Below are 12,672 nucleotides of genomic sequence, written 5' to 3'. Positions count from 1 at the left end.
CCACGTTTTTTATTATTATTGTCACGTTCGCATTTGCGAGAGTGCGAGAGTGCAAGAGTCGCGCGATGGGGATTCGAGCTATTGATCGGCAATGGCGGTAGATGGTAGTACGTAGTACATGTGAAAACGCGAGCGCAAATGTATCGTGATTGAAGTGGGAATTTGAATTCGATCAATCGCGCGCGTAAGATCCGCACGACCGCTACGGTGTAGGGTGTAGGTGTACTCGTGTACTCCTCGCGAAGTTGCGAAAATCATACGCGCGTAGTCAGCCAATGCAACGGGATCGCGTAAGGTTCGCGATGTGAAAAAATGATAATGAAGAGAGTACGTATTTTGTGCGTGTCAATGGTTGCGAAATCAAGTATAATATATCGTCTATCATCGTATATACCATTATGTCTGCATCCGCGTGTGTAACGTCAGTCGTCGTGTATTCGCGTGACATGTTGCAGATCAATATGTAGCTCGAGCGAAAAAAAAACGGCGGAATGCGGGGATATTCAATGCGGGAGAGACAGACGCGGGGGGACACGATGCGTTCGCATATAATGAATTGCATAAACGTTATTTCGCGTCAAGGTCGGGTCAGGGTCGTTCTTGTTTATTTATTTCTTGCAAAAGTCGTCGCGCGGAGGTTGGTATCCCTGGGCTGTCTCTCTTTTTCCCGTGTATATATTCGTTATATGTACATGTGTATGTACTCATACTCACGCTATGTGTTTACATTGTAACATAGGAAATACAATCACCTTATAAGGGCGAATCTCGAATTGAGTATATGTGCAGTATGAAGCGTCAGCTCTTATTTCACGCGGTAATATCTGTCCTCTCCGTCGTCTGATGTCTTGGAATTTTTATTTTCTTTTTTTAACGATATTCATTTAGGTTAGCTTGGCAATGCTGACAATGTTTACATACTTGATCGCTCCGATATCATTCGTGCGATAAAACGATCGCTTCCCAATTGTATATATTTGTGTATAATTTGTAAATCTCGCAAGTCTCTCTTTTTGTTTTAATTCATGACTTTCTAATCTTTCAGGTATCAGAAAAAGACAATGAAGCCAAACAGACCTTTGTTAAACAAGAGTCTATAAATTTTGGATACGATGCTTCCTCGTATGCCAATTATTCTTCATCGTCGTCCTCTCCTTCCACTCAACCTTTACCAGGACAACCGCCCTTACCATCTATGCCACCTCCACCCAGCGGAGTTCCACCTCCGCCTCATGTATTTGGACCAGTGCCTTCTCAAGTGGCTCCCATTCAAGCATGGGCACATCCACATGCTCCATGGCAATGGATAACACCACAAACATCTCCTTTACCACCACCAACTCCGCGTGAAATTACTAATACTTTTCAAAGAGAAATGCCTCTAAGAGGTAACTATGTACGTCGTGAACGGTTTACTCACAATAGAAGCAATATGTATGTTCAGAGGAATAACTTTCATCGTAAAAATAGAAGGTTGGCGCGATTCGGACAGTCGCAGGGTCAATTCGATCAGGCTGCATACTTTGGCGCGACACTGACAGGTAGTCTTGGCTTAGAATGGCAGAGAAATAATTACACCGCGACAGCAAATGACGCTATAATAAACCACATAACTGTACCTCTACCTAATCATCCTATACCTCCTATTCCACCAGGAATTGTGACCAACAGACATAGCGAAGAAACAGAGGATCGAGATGCGAAAACTGTACGGTGATTATGCTTTAAGTACTAGATCAATTTTGAAGATAATACGATAAAATTTTTCAGAAGGAAGTTGTAGTAAAGAAGAATAAACCAAGGAAACCAATGTCCCAAAGTTATCCCAGTAGACCATGGAACAGAGAGGACGCGGAAAGAGCCTTGAAGACTGAAAACGAATATAACAAGAAGAATAAAATTAATGCACAGAGCTTAATAATTAAGTTTCCTGATCCAGATTTAAATAAAGACATTGTTAGATTATTTCATCCTGGTATACAAAACATACATTTTCAAAGTCCAAGTGGGCCAAGATACTGTTTCATCCAGATGGCAGAGAATGTGAATATCGACGAAGCTATAAAAGATTTGGAGAAAATTCAATTTGGTATAGGGAATCTGAAAGTCGAGAGAAAGTCGTTAAGAGACGAGGATAATCCGATGCCTGAAGAGATAGATCCTTATACTTTATATATAGGAAATTTGCCCGAATCTGTTAATGTAAACGAGGTTAAAAGCAAATTTCCAACAGCACGAGTAGATGTAGGATATGCGCAGAAGATGAGGAATACTCGGTTAGTTATGAAATACATTTCTGTATTATATATAAATATATATATTGTTTATTAATATAGTCGATATGATAGGATTATTATTTTTTACGATTTTATGCTTACAATACTTTTGTATCTTGTTACAGATATGCTTTTATAAGATATAATAGCGTAGATGAAGCAATAGCAGCTTATAAACAGGCGCATGACTTGATGTGGGACACAAGGAGTATTATTGTTAGATTTAGACGGCAACGAGGTAACGCTTGTCTTCCTGGAGAACCTAAGCCTAATGTTAAGAAAGTTAAAGAAGAATCAAGTAATGCTGCGCAAGTGAAAAAGGAACAAAGTGCAAATCACGTTGAATTGAAGCCTAATGTCAAGAAGCTGAAGGATGAAGGAAACAATGTCAATCAAATGAAGAAAGATGATAAGATTAATCACGCGGATAAATCATCTACGAGTCAAGATGCAAATAATGTTGAAGCGCGACTGCAAGACAATTCCAATAAAGCACAAAATAAACCAACCTTGCAAGTTCAGGAACAAAACACAAACTCTCATTCCTCTGTATTACCGACTTTTATTACATCAGCTAAAACAGCACAAGAGCAACAACAGCAACCCTGGGTAATAGATATAAAATCAATGTTATTAAATTGTGTTATATATATATATATATATATATATATTGCAATTAATATGAAACCAATTCGTATATTATTTTCTTATAAAAAATGATTTAATATATTAATAATATTTTCTTTGTATAGACGTCGCAACCTCTTCAAATACCTTCAGCATCTGAAGCTCCACCACCGAGCAGTCCAACCGAGACAGAAACTGTCGAAGAAACAATGATGCTTGGTGAAATCAAAGATGCTAGTGAGATCAAAGAGGAACCTCTAGAATATGAAGAAATGGACTGTAGTATGCAATACGTGTCGTATAATATGCAATCGGATGATGACGATGACGATGACAATGACGACGAGGAGCCGAATAACACTGACGATGATGAGGATGATAATGAGGAAGACTTTGAAGACGAGGATATCGATGATGATGGAAATATAATGTTCAGCAATAAGCCATTGGAAACATTACAAGATAATGAAGATGATGAAGATGAATCAACCGATGTAAGTATAAGGATGATCAATTAGAAATTTACATATTAAGATCAATTTATTAGTTGGTCAATATAATTCTTTGCTCAGAACACAAGAATTTGATATGCCTGATACCTAACCTCTTATTTCAGCACCTCGATCAAATGTTCAGCGAACTGGAGAATGTGACAGGCGATATAGGTTTTTTGGAGCATTGAATAATATATCGTTTTAATGCTCGTGTATCATGCTGACCCGATTTTTATGAAGATTAATTTCATATGTAATATGTAAATATCAGTAGTTACGTAATATAAACAAATGAGACTGCATGTATTTAAATACAGTAGTATAAGCAATTGCAGAGTCGTGTTTAAGCATTTTGTAATTATCATTTTTTTCCAATGATTTTCAATGAACTATATTCAAGCTTAAGTCCGAAATTATGTAAGCTATTGTATTATTAAAATTATTATTTTGTGTATTCTCTCTGTAGTAATTAATCTATACGTCATTGTATTCAATAGCCCAATTTAGTGAATAGTGAAAAAATTAATAGCGAAAAAGAGCTACAAATACATCAATACTGCATTTTCTACGTATCCATAATTGTCAATAATATACAATGTCAATTATAACTAAAAAAACTACGAGCTTGCCGAATTGCAGAAATATAGCATTTAATATTTTACAAATAATGATTCTTTTTGTGTACATATATATATATATATATATATATATATATATATTGTATGTATATATATATAACCATAATATGTGAAAAACTTGTTTCTTCTGTTGTATATGATATATATTGTATGCATTGCGATGACGTTTGAATACCGGATGTGGACATCTTTGGTAATTCAAGGATGCCATCTATTTCCGTTTTAACTGACTAGAAAAGGCGGGTAATTATCTTCCAAAGCCGTGAGAATGCCTGTTGCTTTGTGTTGCTTTGGTTGATTCATTTTACAAGTGTCGCATAAGATTTTTCTACATTTTTCTTCTCAAAGCTCAAGTATACGAAATCTATCAAGCAGAAACAAACAGCAGTATGTTTGAGGCACGTCTGGTACAGAGCGCGATCCTGAAGAAGGTGTTGGACGCGGTGAAGGATCTCTTAACAGAAGCGACGTTCGAATGCTCAGACTCGGGGATTCAGCTCCAGGCGATGGACAACGCTCATGTTTCCCTGGTCTCGTTGAATCTCAGGAGCGATGGCTTCGACAAGTATCGTTGCGATCGGAATTTGTCGATGGGCATGAGCATCAATTGGTGAGTCAAATTTCGACAATTTTTAAGGTTATAATCTGGGGAATCTTCTTAAAGAAAAAAAATAGAATTACTAAGAATTGAGTACTTTCCTTTCTTTTGGTTGTCTCTCTATATTTTAGACACTTTAAAATAAACTAAATACGTATATACAACAGATTCGAGGCAAAAGAAAGAGAAAGGATTGCGGAACAAGTGCAGTTAAAAAAAGAAAATAATGCTTTTTCAGTATGTCAAAGATCCTACGATGCGCTGGTGTGGAAGATACAGTGACCCTCAGGGCGTGGGATAATCCCGAATCTATCGTTTTTATATTTGAATCCCCGAACAAAGACAAGCTCGCCGAATATGAAATGAAGCTAATCAATATGGATCAGGAGCATCTTGGCATTCCTGTGAGATATATAATAATAAGATGATATTAAAAATATATAGTTTTCTCTATACATAATACTTTATTATTTAATTGTTTTTTAGGAAACCTCTTATTCGTGTGTTGTGAAAATGCCATCTGCAGAATTTACTCGCATATGCAGAGATTTGAGTCAATTTGGAGAATCTATAACTTTTGCCTGTACCAAGGAAGGTATAAAATTCAGCGCATCTGGTGACTATGGCTCAGGTAAATATTTTTTATATATACATTTTAGAAATAGATGTGTGCTGCAGATAATGATATAGCATATGATACAATATATCATATATACAATTTGTGTTGTATTTACATCATTAAAATAAGATGAGAGAGAGAATATATATATATATATATATATTGTATTATCAATATTTTCCTTAATGTTGAAACTTTCCATGACAGATTAAAGTTGATTGCAGGAATTGATTTCAATTTGTAACATTGTTGATTGAAAACATATTTGAAATGCATATCTTTCTATTTGTTTGAGAGCAAAAATTATACTTATTTACATTTTATTCTTATTAGAAATATTTTTATTAGAGATATTTGATTATCGAAATATTGTGCATATGTGTATATATATAAAAAATGAAACTGTATAGAATAAGTTTTGTAGATACATTTATACAGATACTCAAGATCAAAGTTGAAAATTTTGTTGACAATGTTTATAATTGTGACACAGAAGATGTTGCATCTCATAAATAGTCTTATTTCTTTTATATTTTAAACTAAAAGATACAAAGATCATGATAAATAAAGTTCAAATTTCTAATGGTTTGAACTGAACTTTATCATGTGAACATAACTTTGATTCATAAAAGCTGTTGAGATTGGTTGAGAAAGATACTATTGATAAAAAAATAATGTTAGTTCTCTATTCTTGAATAGTTTTCTGTCATATTCTCACAATAGAGTTAAGTTTAAACCATTATTAAATTGATTTATATTATGACCTAACTTATACATGTTTCTTATTTTTTTTTTGCAGCCAATATCAAATTAGCACAGACTGCAGATGCTGATAAAGAAGAGGAAGCAGTAATAGTTAACATGCAGGAACCAGTAAAGTTAACATTTTCTTGTCGTTATTTAAATAGTTTTGTGAAGGCTGGTCCTCTTTGCAATCAAGTTCAACTGTCTATGTCTGATGATGTGCCTTTAGTATGCGAATATAAAATTGGTGATATTGGACACATCAGGTATTACCTGGCGCCCAAGATCGACGATGAGGAGGAAAATTAAAATAAGAAATAAAATTCGTATACATTGAACTATAATTATCAGTACCGTATTAAGTTACTTATTGCTTTGGAAAATATGTCCTAGTAATTTTCTTACATACTTATCATATTTATTTCAATAGAAAAAGATGAATCGGCTTGACACGTTAATTCTAATAAAGGGACAATACTATACATATATTTTAATAATGGAGAAAAAATTAAATATTCTATTATTAATATTAAGGTACAAGTAACGCAAAGTTAGAAATACTTTTAAGGTAATATATTATTTGAATTTTACATTTAAAAGTTATTTGGCTTGTCACAGTGCTAGCGTAATGCAGAATTGACACTAAAATTCATAGTAGAGTGACACAATAATGATTAATATAGCAAAATGGTGTCATCTTCTTAATCAATATTCACATTGTTACTGTTTCAGAGACTGTGACAGTATTTTGATAATATCGCATTGTTTTTTTTTTTCTTTTTATATGTAAGAAGAACTCAATATATCTCCAAAAAATTTGATAAATTTTAAATATTATATGTTTTATATTCTTATATATCCTAGCCTAGATCGAAATTCCAAGTTTTGCTTAATCTTATTTCTTATACGTTTGTGTGTATAAGCTATTTTAATATAAAAATACATAATTAACTTACGAGCTGAGGGAATAAAAGGGCTATCATGGATGGAATAGCCTAGAAGTATAGTTAAATCTTACATAATTTGGATTTCTCGTATAATTACTCTAAATAATTAAATTAATGATTAATTGTTAAATATCGATTTATACTATAGAATTATTTTACACGCAAGCACTCCTCGATCTTTATAAGTAGTAAAATCATTCAGCACACATTTATTCTCCTTGTATTTAAACAAAAAAAGTTTCTTTTTAAATAAATAACTTTTTTATGCATGCACTACATTAGAGGAAAAGAAGAGCAACAGTTAAAAACACAACAAAATGAGAGTTTTGGCAATATTAATCAGCCTCTTTGGTATTAAAGCCCTGATATTGCTTTCTTGTTTAACATTTTAACTCAATCAAAAATTATTTAACGAGAGAGAAGTTCTATTATATATTTTTTATACATGATTAAAAAGAAGATTGTTATATTATAAAGAACGCGATAATTCTACCCTTTTTAGAAAAAATAGATGGTATTATAGATTTCTCTCCAATATGCATTGGGAATTTTTAAAATGCGCTCAGTTATGCTTTTTCAGTGGAGATTACAACACAGATCTCGACTCTACTAGTTCCTTGTCACATCACGCTCCGATTTGGCATCCTTTTATACGTTATATAGATACGCGTTCAGTCTAGGTAGACATAATATTGAACATAGATAAGATGCTGTATAGTTTCTCCACGACTGAGACGCCATGCAAAACAAAAATATATATATATATATATATATGCATATGTTTCGGAAAGGAATGTAAAGGGCCTTTAAGCGTTCGTGTTACCATTACTCCCGTATAAGCTGGGATGTACATATTTGTCATGCAAAGTTCTTAAATGCCTCAATAGATTACTCTTTACATTGAAGCCTTTTTTGCAATAGGAACAGAGGAAAGGCTTTTCGCCCGTATGCGTTCGCTGGTGGATGACCATCGAGGCATGGCTCGGGAATTCCTTTTGACATATGTTACATAATTTTTGGTGATTGTGCACCCTCTTCGGCTTAGGGGGCGCCGAATTGTTCATCAAGGCCAGCTGTTCCTCCGTGTGCTCCGTCTGTATGTGACGTACCCATTCCTGCGGCGTAGAATACATATTGCCGCATAGATCGCATTTCAGAGGTGGAAAGTCCTTGCTGTCGTCGTTCACGTCGTCCTGAAATCGTCACGTTTCATAAAATTTCTGTAATATTATTGTATCTACGCGATTCACATCGCGCTTAAGGAAATCGAAATACCTTTCGTTTCTTTCTTCGATTTTCAGTCATGTCAGCGTGTGTGAATTCTATATGTCTCACCCAATCTGACGGTCTGTTAAACGTTTGACTACACATGTCGCACGTCAATGGTGTATATTCCTCTTCTTCCATATCTCCGTCTTCGTCCGCGCTATGCACAATCTCCTGCGAAAGGAATAATAGGAATTGTTACTGTTTCTCCTCTCTTCGTTATAAAAAGATTAAGTAGTTTAGTAGTTTTATTTTAACTCACTGGTTTGATATCGATCTCGTGGTCTATCGTAAGTGATTCCGACGGATCGATCGTCTCTTCCCAATCAATCGGCTCATCCTTCACTAACAGTTCCAGATTTAGCTCCGTCTAAAAAAGGAAAAATAAGAAGAACGTTAGATTTTCTATGAATGCCTCTTTTATTATTACGTTATTACAACTAAAGCTATAAAAAAAAAAAACCCGCTGTCTCACGTTTTCGCCACCTTCGCTCTTCGACTTGTTCGATTCGACGTCGCTGTTAACGGTCTTCTTCTTCTTGCTGTTCGTTTCGAGATTCTCCTTATTTTTATTTTGCTCATTATTTTTATTTTCCTCTAAAACCTTTTTAGCGTCGGATTCGTTGGTCTTTTCTTCGATGATCTTCTCTATGCTCTTCCTCTCGACCGGCTTCGAGGGTTGTACATTATTTTGGCATGCCGTAGCCTGTTGCGCGTTCTCGACTATTTTCTCGGTGGTTGGTTGTACCAATTTGATCTTCTGTATTTGCCCGGTCAGCTGCGACGGTTCCCGTTTGTCGCGTTCGATTTTCTGATTATTCGATTGTATGTTTTCCTTTTTGCTGCTACCGGTGTTCGATCTCCACAGTCCACGCACACGCAATATATCGCCAGCTTTCAAGACTCCTTCCAGCTGATCATTCGTCACAGTGGCTTCGCCGCTGTACATGTACTGTATTAGGATTTTTAGCGTACGGTATCCAATCTCTGTAGGCAGTACCTGAAAAGCACAGAATAATATCATCGATTCTGTAACGAATAAAAAAAATGACGCGGTAAAAGATCCGATAAATTTTCATTATACCAACCACGATTATGGGAGCATTGGTATTCGCGCCGAAGTGACACGTCTGGAAAATGTGACTTAGGTACGACGAGCAGGCCGCGAGGACGAACCGATGAGCGGCCACGTGTCGGCCGCAGGACGTGGCCAGCAGAACATCCGCAAAGGACTCCGAATGAAGCAGCGTCGCGACGGAGCTATGCAGATGCGCTCCATAGCTGTGCCACTTGAGCTGATAATTCTCTGAAGCGGCGATTGCCATCTTTTCTACATTAGACAAAAGCGCGATCTCGGATTAGATAGGTGTGAAAATACAAAAAGATAACATTGCCATTCTGTGGTACCGCGTATTTAGCGCTAAATGCACATTCCTCCAATTAATTTATCTAATCGATACAATTTTGATATAGAAAAAAAATCGAAGAAATGACGTATATATGTACAATTGCAGAGAACTGTAATGCGTTGATGAGCCTGTTGCGTGGCGATGTAATCTCTTATTGATAAACCGATTAAATTATATATTTGGCAGGATATGGCAGCACATGGAATCTGTTTTTCGTCAGCATCTTGTGTATTGTTATCTATATCGATCTATCGTCGCGATTAAACAATTTCGGATGATTATCTGCAAAGGCAGTTTAGAAAGAGAGGCTACATCGCCATGATCCCTCACGTCCGATCTCGCAAGCGAAGAGCGTCACGTCACGATCTAGCGAATGATCCTTCACCGCGTGATCCACGAAGATAAAAAACTTCCTGTCAGCTTCTATCTTCACATTATCTTTCCACTGCGACTATATCGCAGTAATCGCATAAACTTGACGTCGGCACACTCGTGCTACTTCAAAATCGTACAAATCGTTTGAAAAATCGATACAAAGAGATACGACAAATACTTTCTCGCGAAAGACTACAATATTATTCGAGGTGGTGAGATCGTTTAAATCCTTCACTCATGACTCGAGCGGAACTGTCGAGTTGTCTCCTTGATCACGACGATCCCGTCGTCGTCGTCGTCGTCGTCGTCGCCGCCCGTATACAGATCAATGCAGGCCGATAAGTCGCGCAACGTGATAAACTCGCGCGCGATATCACTTTCGCCGCCGCGAGATTATTCCCCGATCTCCATACCTCGCCGCGCGTTAATCGAATTTGCAAACTCAATCAGGATGCGCAGGCATCGGGGTTGACCGCCCTATCCTTTACCGCGAATCCGGCGATCCGACACGACACCCTTCATTCGCACCCTCTCGATACCGAGGTCGGGGGTCGCGTGTTTATTACGTCGCGTGTACGTGTATATATATATATGCGGATTACACCGGAAAATCTCCGTCGCGCGTCTTGACACCGAGGAAGAACCGCGTTGATATTATCGCTCGCTCGTGAATCATCCTCGGGGAGAAGAGCGCGAGAGAATGCGTCGTTACGAGCCCTCGATCGCTTCTTCCCTCTCTCTCTTTCTCTCTCTCTTGTTCTGGCCAGACGTCTCGTTTTTGCCGTTGAATCGCGATTTACCTGAAAACATCGGCGCACACTGGTAATGATTCGCAGGATTCACTCCGACGTGATCTACTTGAACGCGCGATTTACACGCGACGATGAACAAGACGTAGGACCAGGACGTCGACGAAGACGAGCACTGCGTGCACGAGCGCGGCGTATCTCGCGCGCGACGTCGGTGTTTTGAAAGGCGCTTGGCGCGGACAGGACGGGGCACGGGGCAGATACGAGCATCGAACGAACCGCCGCGTAGGGGCCTAAAAATCGATATTTCGGTCTTTGCTCCATCCTCTCTGCGCGCCGTGTACGGTGCGGTGCGGTGCGGTGCGGTGCGGTGCGGTGCGGCACGGCGCGGCCGTGGCTCGCCGGCTTTCGCCAGCTAGAGAGGTAGAGGTAGAGGGTAGAGTATGCCCCCCTGTTCATCATCGATTTTCCCGGCTACCAATCGCACGCATCCATTTATCGCATCGATCGCCCGAGCTGATTTCAGCGTTTGCGTCCGTACGTCCATCCGCCCGCTCGCTCCACGACGATTCATGCACCCTCCCGACGATTTCCTCTCTCCTCCCCCCGAACCACCAGTTCCCTACCTCTCTTCCTATCCTCCCCACACCCGTCGGGATTCCCTTCTCGCGACCCTACCCCTTCGTCGAGGCGACCCTCGCCGTCGCCGCCGCTTCGGTTCTCTGTATCTTCGATCGTAGATACGACTCAACTCGAGAGACCCGTCGAGGGTCGCGTCGAGAGGGAGGCCGACCTCGCGGACGCTGCGATCCGATGCGATCGCGTCCGCCGACTTCTTGATATGCCTGTTGATATCTCGCCACGTCGACCGGCGATTTCCTTATTCGAAAGTTCTTCTTCTGTAGAAGGAGAACGTAGAGGATTTTCGGAGCGGCGAAATGTCGCGAGCTATCGATCACCTGCCGCTCGATGATCTATCCCGTCCACACGAAGGATCGGAAGGCACTTTCTTTCTTCCGTTTGTGAGTTTGTACACGGGACGTCTAGAAGATTTCATCAAGAAAATTAGTCGTTTTCTTATTATGATATTCGTCGCGTCCCTTTGATTGATTTTTCGAATAGTTTATAATTCTTATAATAAGCTCTAATGCAAAATTTACACGCGCATTGATATACATATGGTAAAAGCAATAAAGCACATTACAAAATTGATAATGTTGCAACGTAATTTAGTTATCAAAGAGTGCGTTTTTACATCGCTGAATAATATGATGCCGGCAATATCCACCATAATCGAGTTTGAATTTTTTTTTTTTTTTTTTTTTGCAGATTTTACTTAACTTTATATACATAATAATAACCTTAATGTACCTACGTGTTTATGATGGAATCAACAATTACACTCTTATGTCACTCTAATGTCACGCGACGACGCGCCGAGGGATCTATGGATCCTTTCGGGCTTTGTCATTCCGACAACTTCGTGGAAATTGGACGCGATCGAAGATGTCATTCGTGCCCGAAGATGGCGCTGGTAGTAGGATTATTCGATTTTCAGGATTTCCTCGGTCACATGCACATATAGCGCTACGTGCTACGTGTATGTGTGCGTGCGTGTGCCGTGCGCGACGACGTACCGCATTGCGTCGACGACCCATTTTGCAACGGGGGCGATAAGTCACGCTCGCGCGACCCTCCCTGCCGTTTAAATAATCAATCTCGCGACGCCCGTTTATCGAGACGCCTTTTTACCTGCCGGTGCTACAACGTGGAGGCGGTTAGGATACGACGCGTGCTTCGGCGTCGTCGAATTCTCCGTCTCGCGTTGCATCTGTATGATTTTCTCTTCGCTCTCCGACGCTACGATCTCCTCGAGCTCGAAATCGTGCGAGGTATCGTCGTGAAAAAGGCTGACAGTTCGCGCTGATCA

The 12,672-nt window shown here is 39.0% G+C and overlaps 3 protein-coding genes across 9 annotated transcripts; 2 read left to right on the top strand and 1 right to left on the bottom strand.

Annotated features, from left to right (window-relative positions):
- Positions 1-158: 158 nt before the first annotated feature.
- On the top strand, positions 159-3,851 carry Pof (Painting of fourth). 3 transcript variants are annotated; one of them, XM_070295954.1, is made up of 6 exons: positions 159-327; positions 1,046-1,708; positions 1,771-2,276; positions 2,402-2,885; positions 3,029-3,397; positions 3,520-3,851. In XM_070295954.1, the coding sequence occupies exons 1-6, from the start codon at positions 313-315 to the stop codon at positions 3,583-3,585; spliced, it is 2,103 nt and encodes a 700-aa protein (XP_070152055.1). In that variant the 5' UTR covers positions 159-312; the 3' UTR covers positions 3,586-3,851. The 3 variants fall into 3 exon arrangements, with proteins under 3 accessions (XP_070152055.1, XP_070152054.1, XP_070152053.1); XM_070295953.1 differs by lacking the exon at positions 159-327 and adding an exon at positions 694-817 and having other exon boundaries at positions 1,774-2,276; XM_070295952.1 differs by lacking the exon at positions 159-327 and adding an exon at positions 696-817.
- Positions 3,852-4,274: 423 nt separating this feature from the next.
- Pcna (Proliferating cell nuclear antigen) lies at positions 4,275-7,134 on the top strand. Its single transcript, XM_070296529.1, has 4 exons — positions 4,275-4,645; positions 4,872-5,037; positions 5,120-5,264; positions 6,052-7,134. Exons 1-4 carry the CDS (start codon positions 4,425-4,427, stop codon positions 6,303-6,305), a joined length of 786 nt encoding a protein of 261 aa, XP_070152630.1. The 5' UTR covers positions 4,275-4,424; the 3' UTR covers positions 6,306-7,134.
- Positions 5,862-12,441, bottom strand: LOC138933639 (zinc finger and BTB domain-containing protein 14). Of its 5 annotated transcripts, XM_070296521.1 has the most exons (7): positions 12,118-12,441; positions 11,369-11,785; positions 9,298-9,539; positions 8,685-9,209; positions 8,472-8,579; positions 8,219-8,383; positions 5,862-8,136 (listed from the first exon to the last, which is right to left on the bottom strand). In XM_070296521.1, the coding sequence occupies exons 3-7, from the start codon at positions 9,532-9,534 to the stop codon at positions 7,750-7,752; spliced, it is 1,422 nt and encodes a 473-aa protein (XP_070152622.1). In that variant the 5' UTR covers positions 9,535-9,539; positions 11,369-11,785; positions 12,118-12,441; the 3' UTR covers positions 5,862-7,749. The 5 variants fall into 5 exon arrangements, with proteins under 5 accessions (XP_070152622.1, XP_070152624.1, XP_070152623.1 ...); XM_070296523.1 differs by lacking the exon at positions 11,369-11,785 and having other exon boundaries at positions 12,118-12,137; XM_070296522.1 differs by lacking the exon at positions 12,118-12,441 and having other exon boundaries at positions 11,369-11,838.
- Between the last annotated feature and the right edge of the window lie 231 nt (positions 12,442-12,672).

Source organism: Polyergus mexicanus, unplaced genomic scaffold (assembly GCF_030449975.1).
Source record: "Polyergus mexicanus isolate NDT 795.1 unplaced genomic scaffold, iyPolMexi1.0 SCAF_5, whole genome shotgun sequence".
Classification (NCBI taxonomy): Eukaryota; Metazoa; Arthropoda; class Insecta; order Hymenoptera; family Formicidae; genus Polyergus; species Polyergus mexicanus.
Note: the sequence above shows the minus strand (reverse complement) of the source record. Positions and strands in the feature narration are given on the sequence as shown.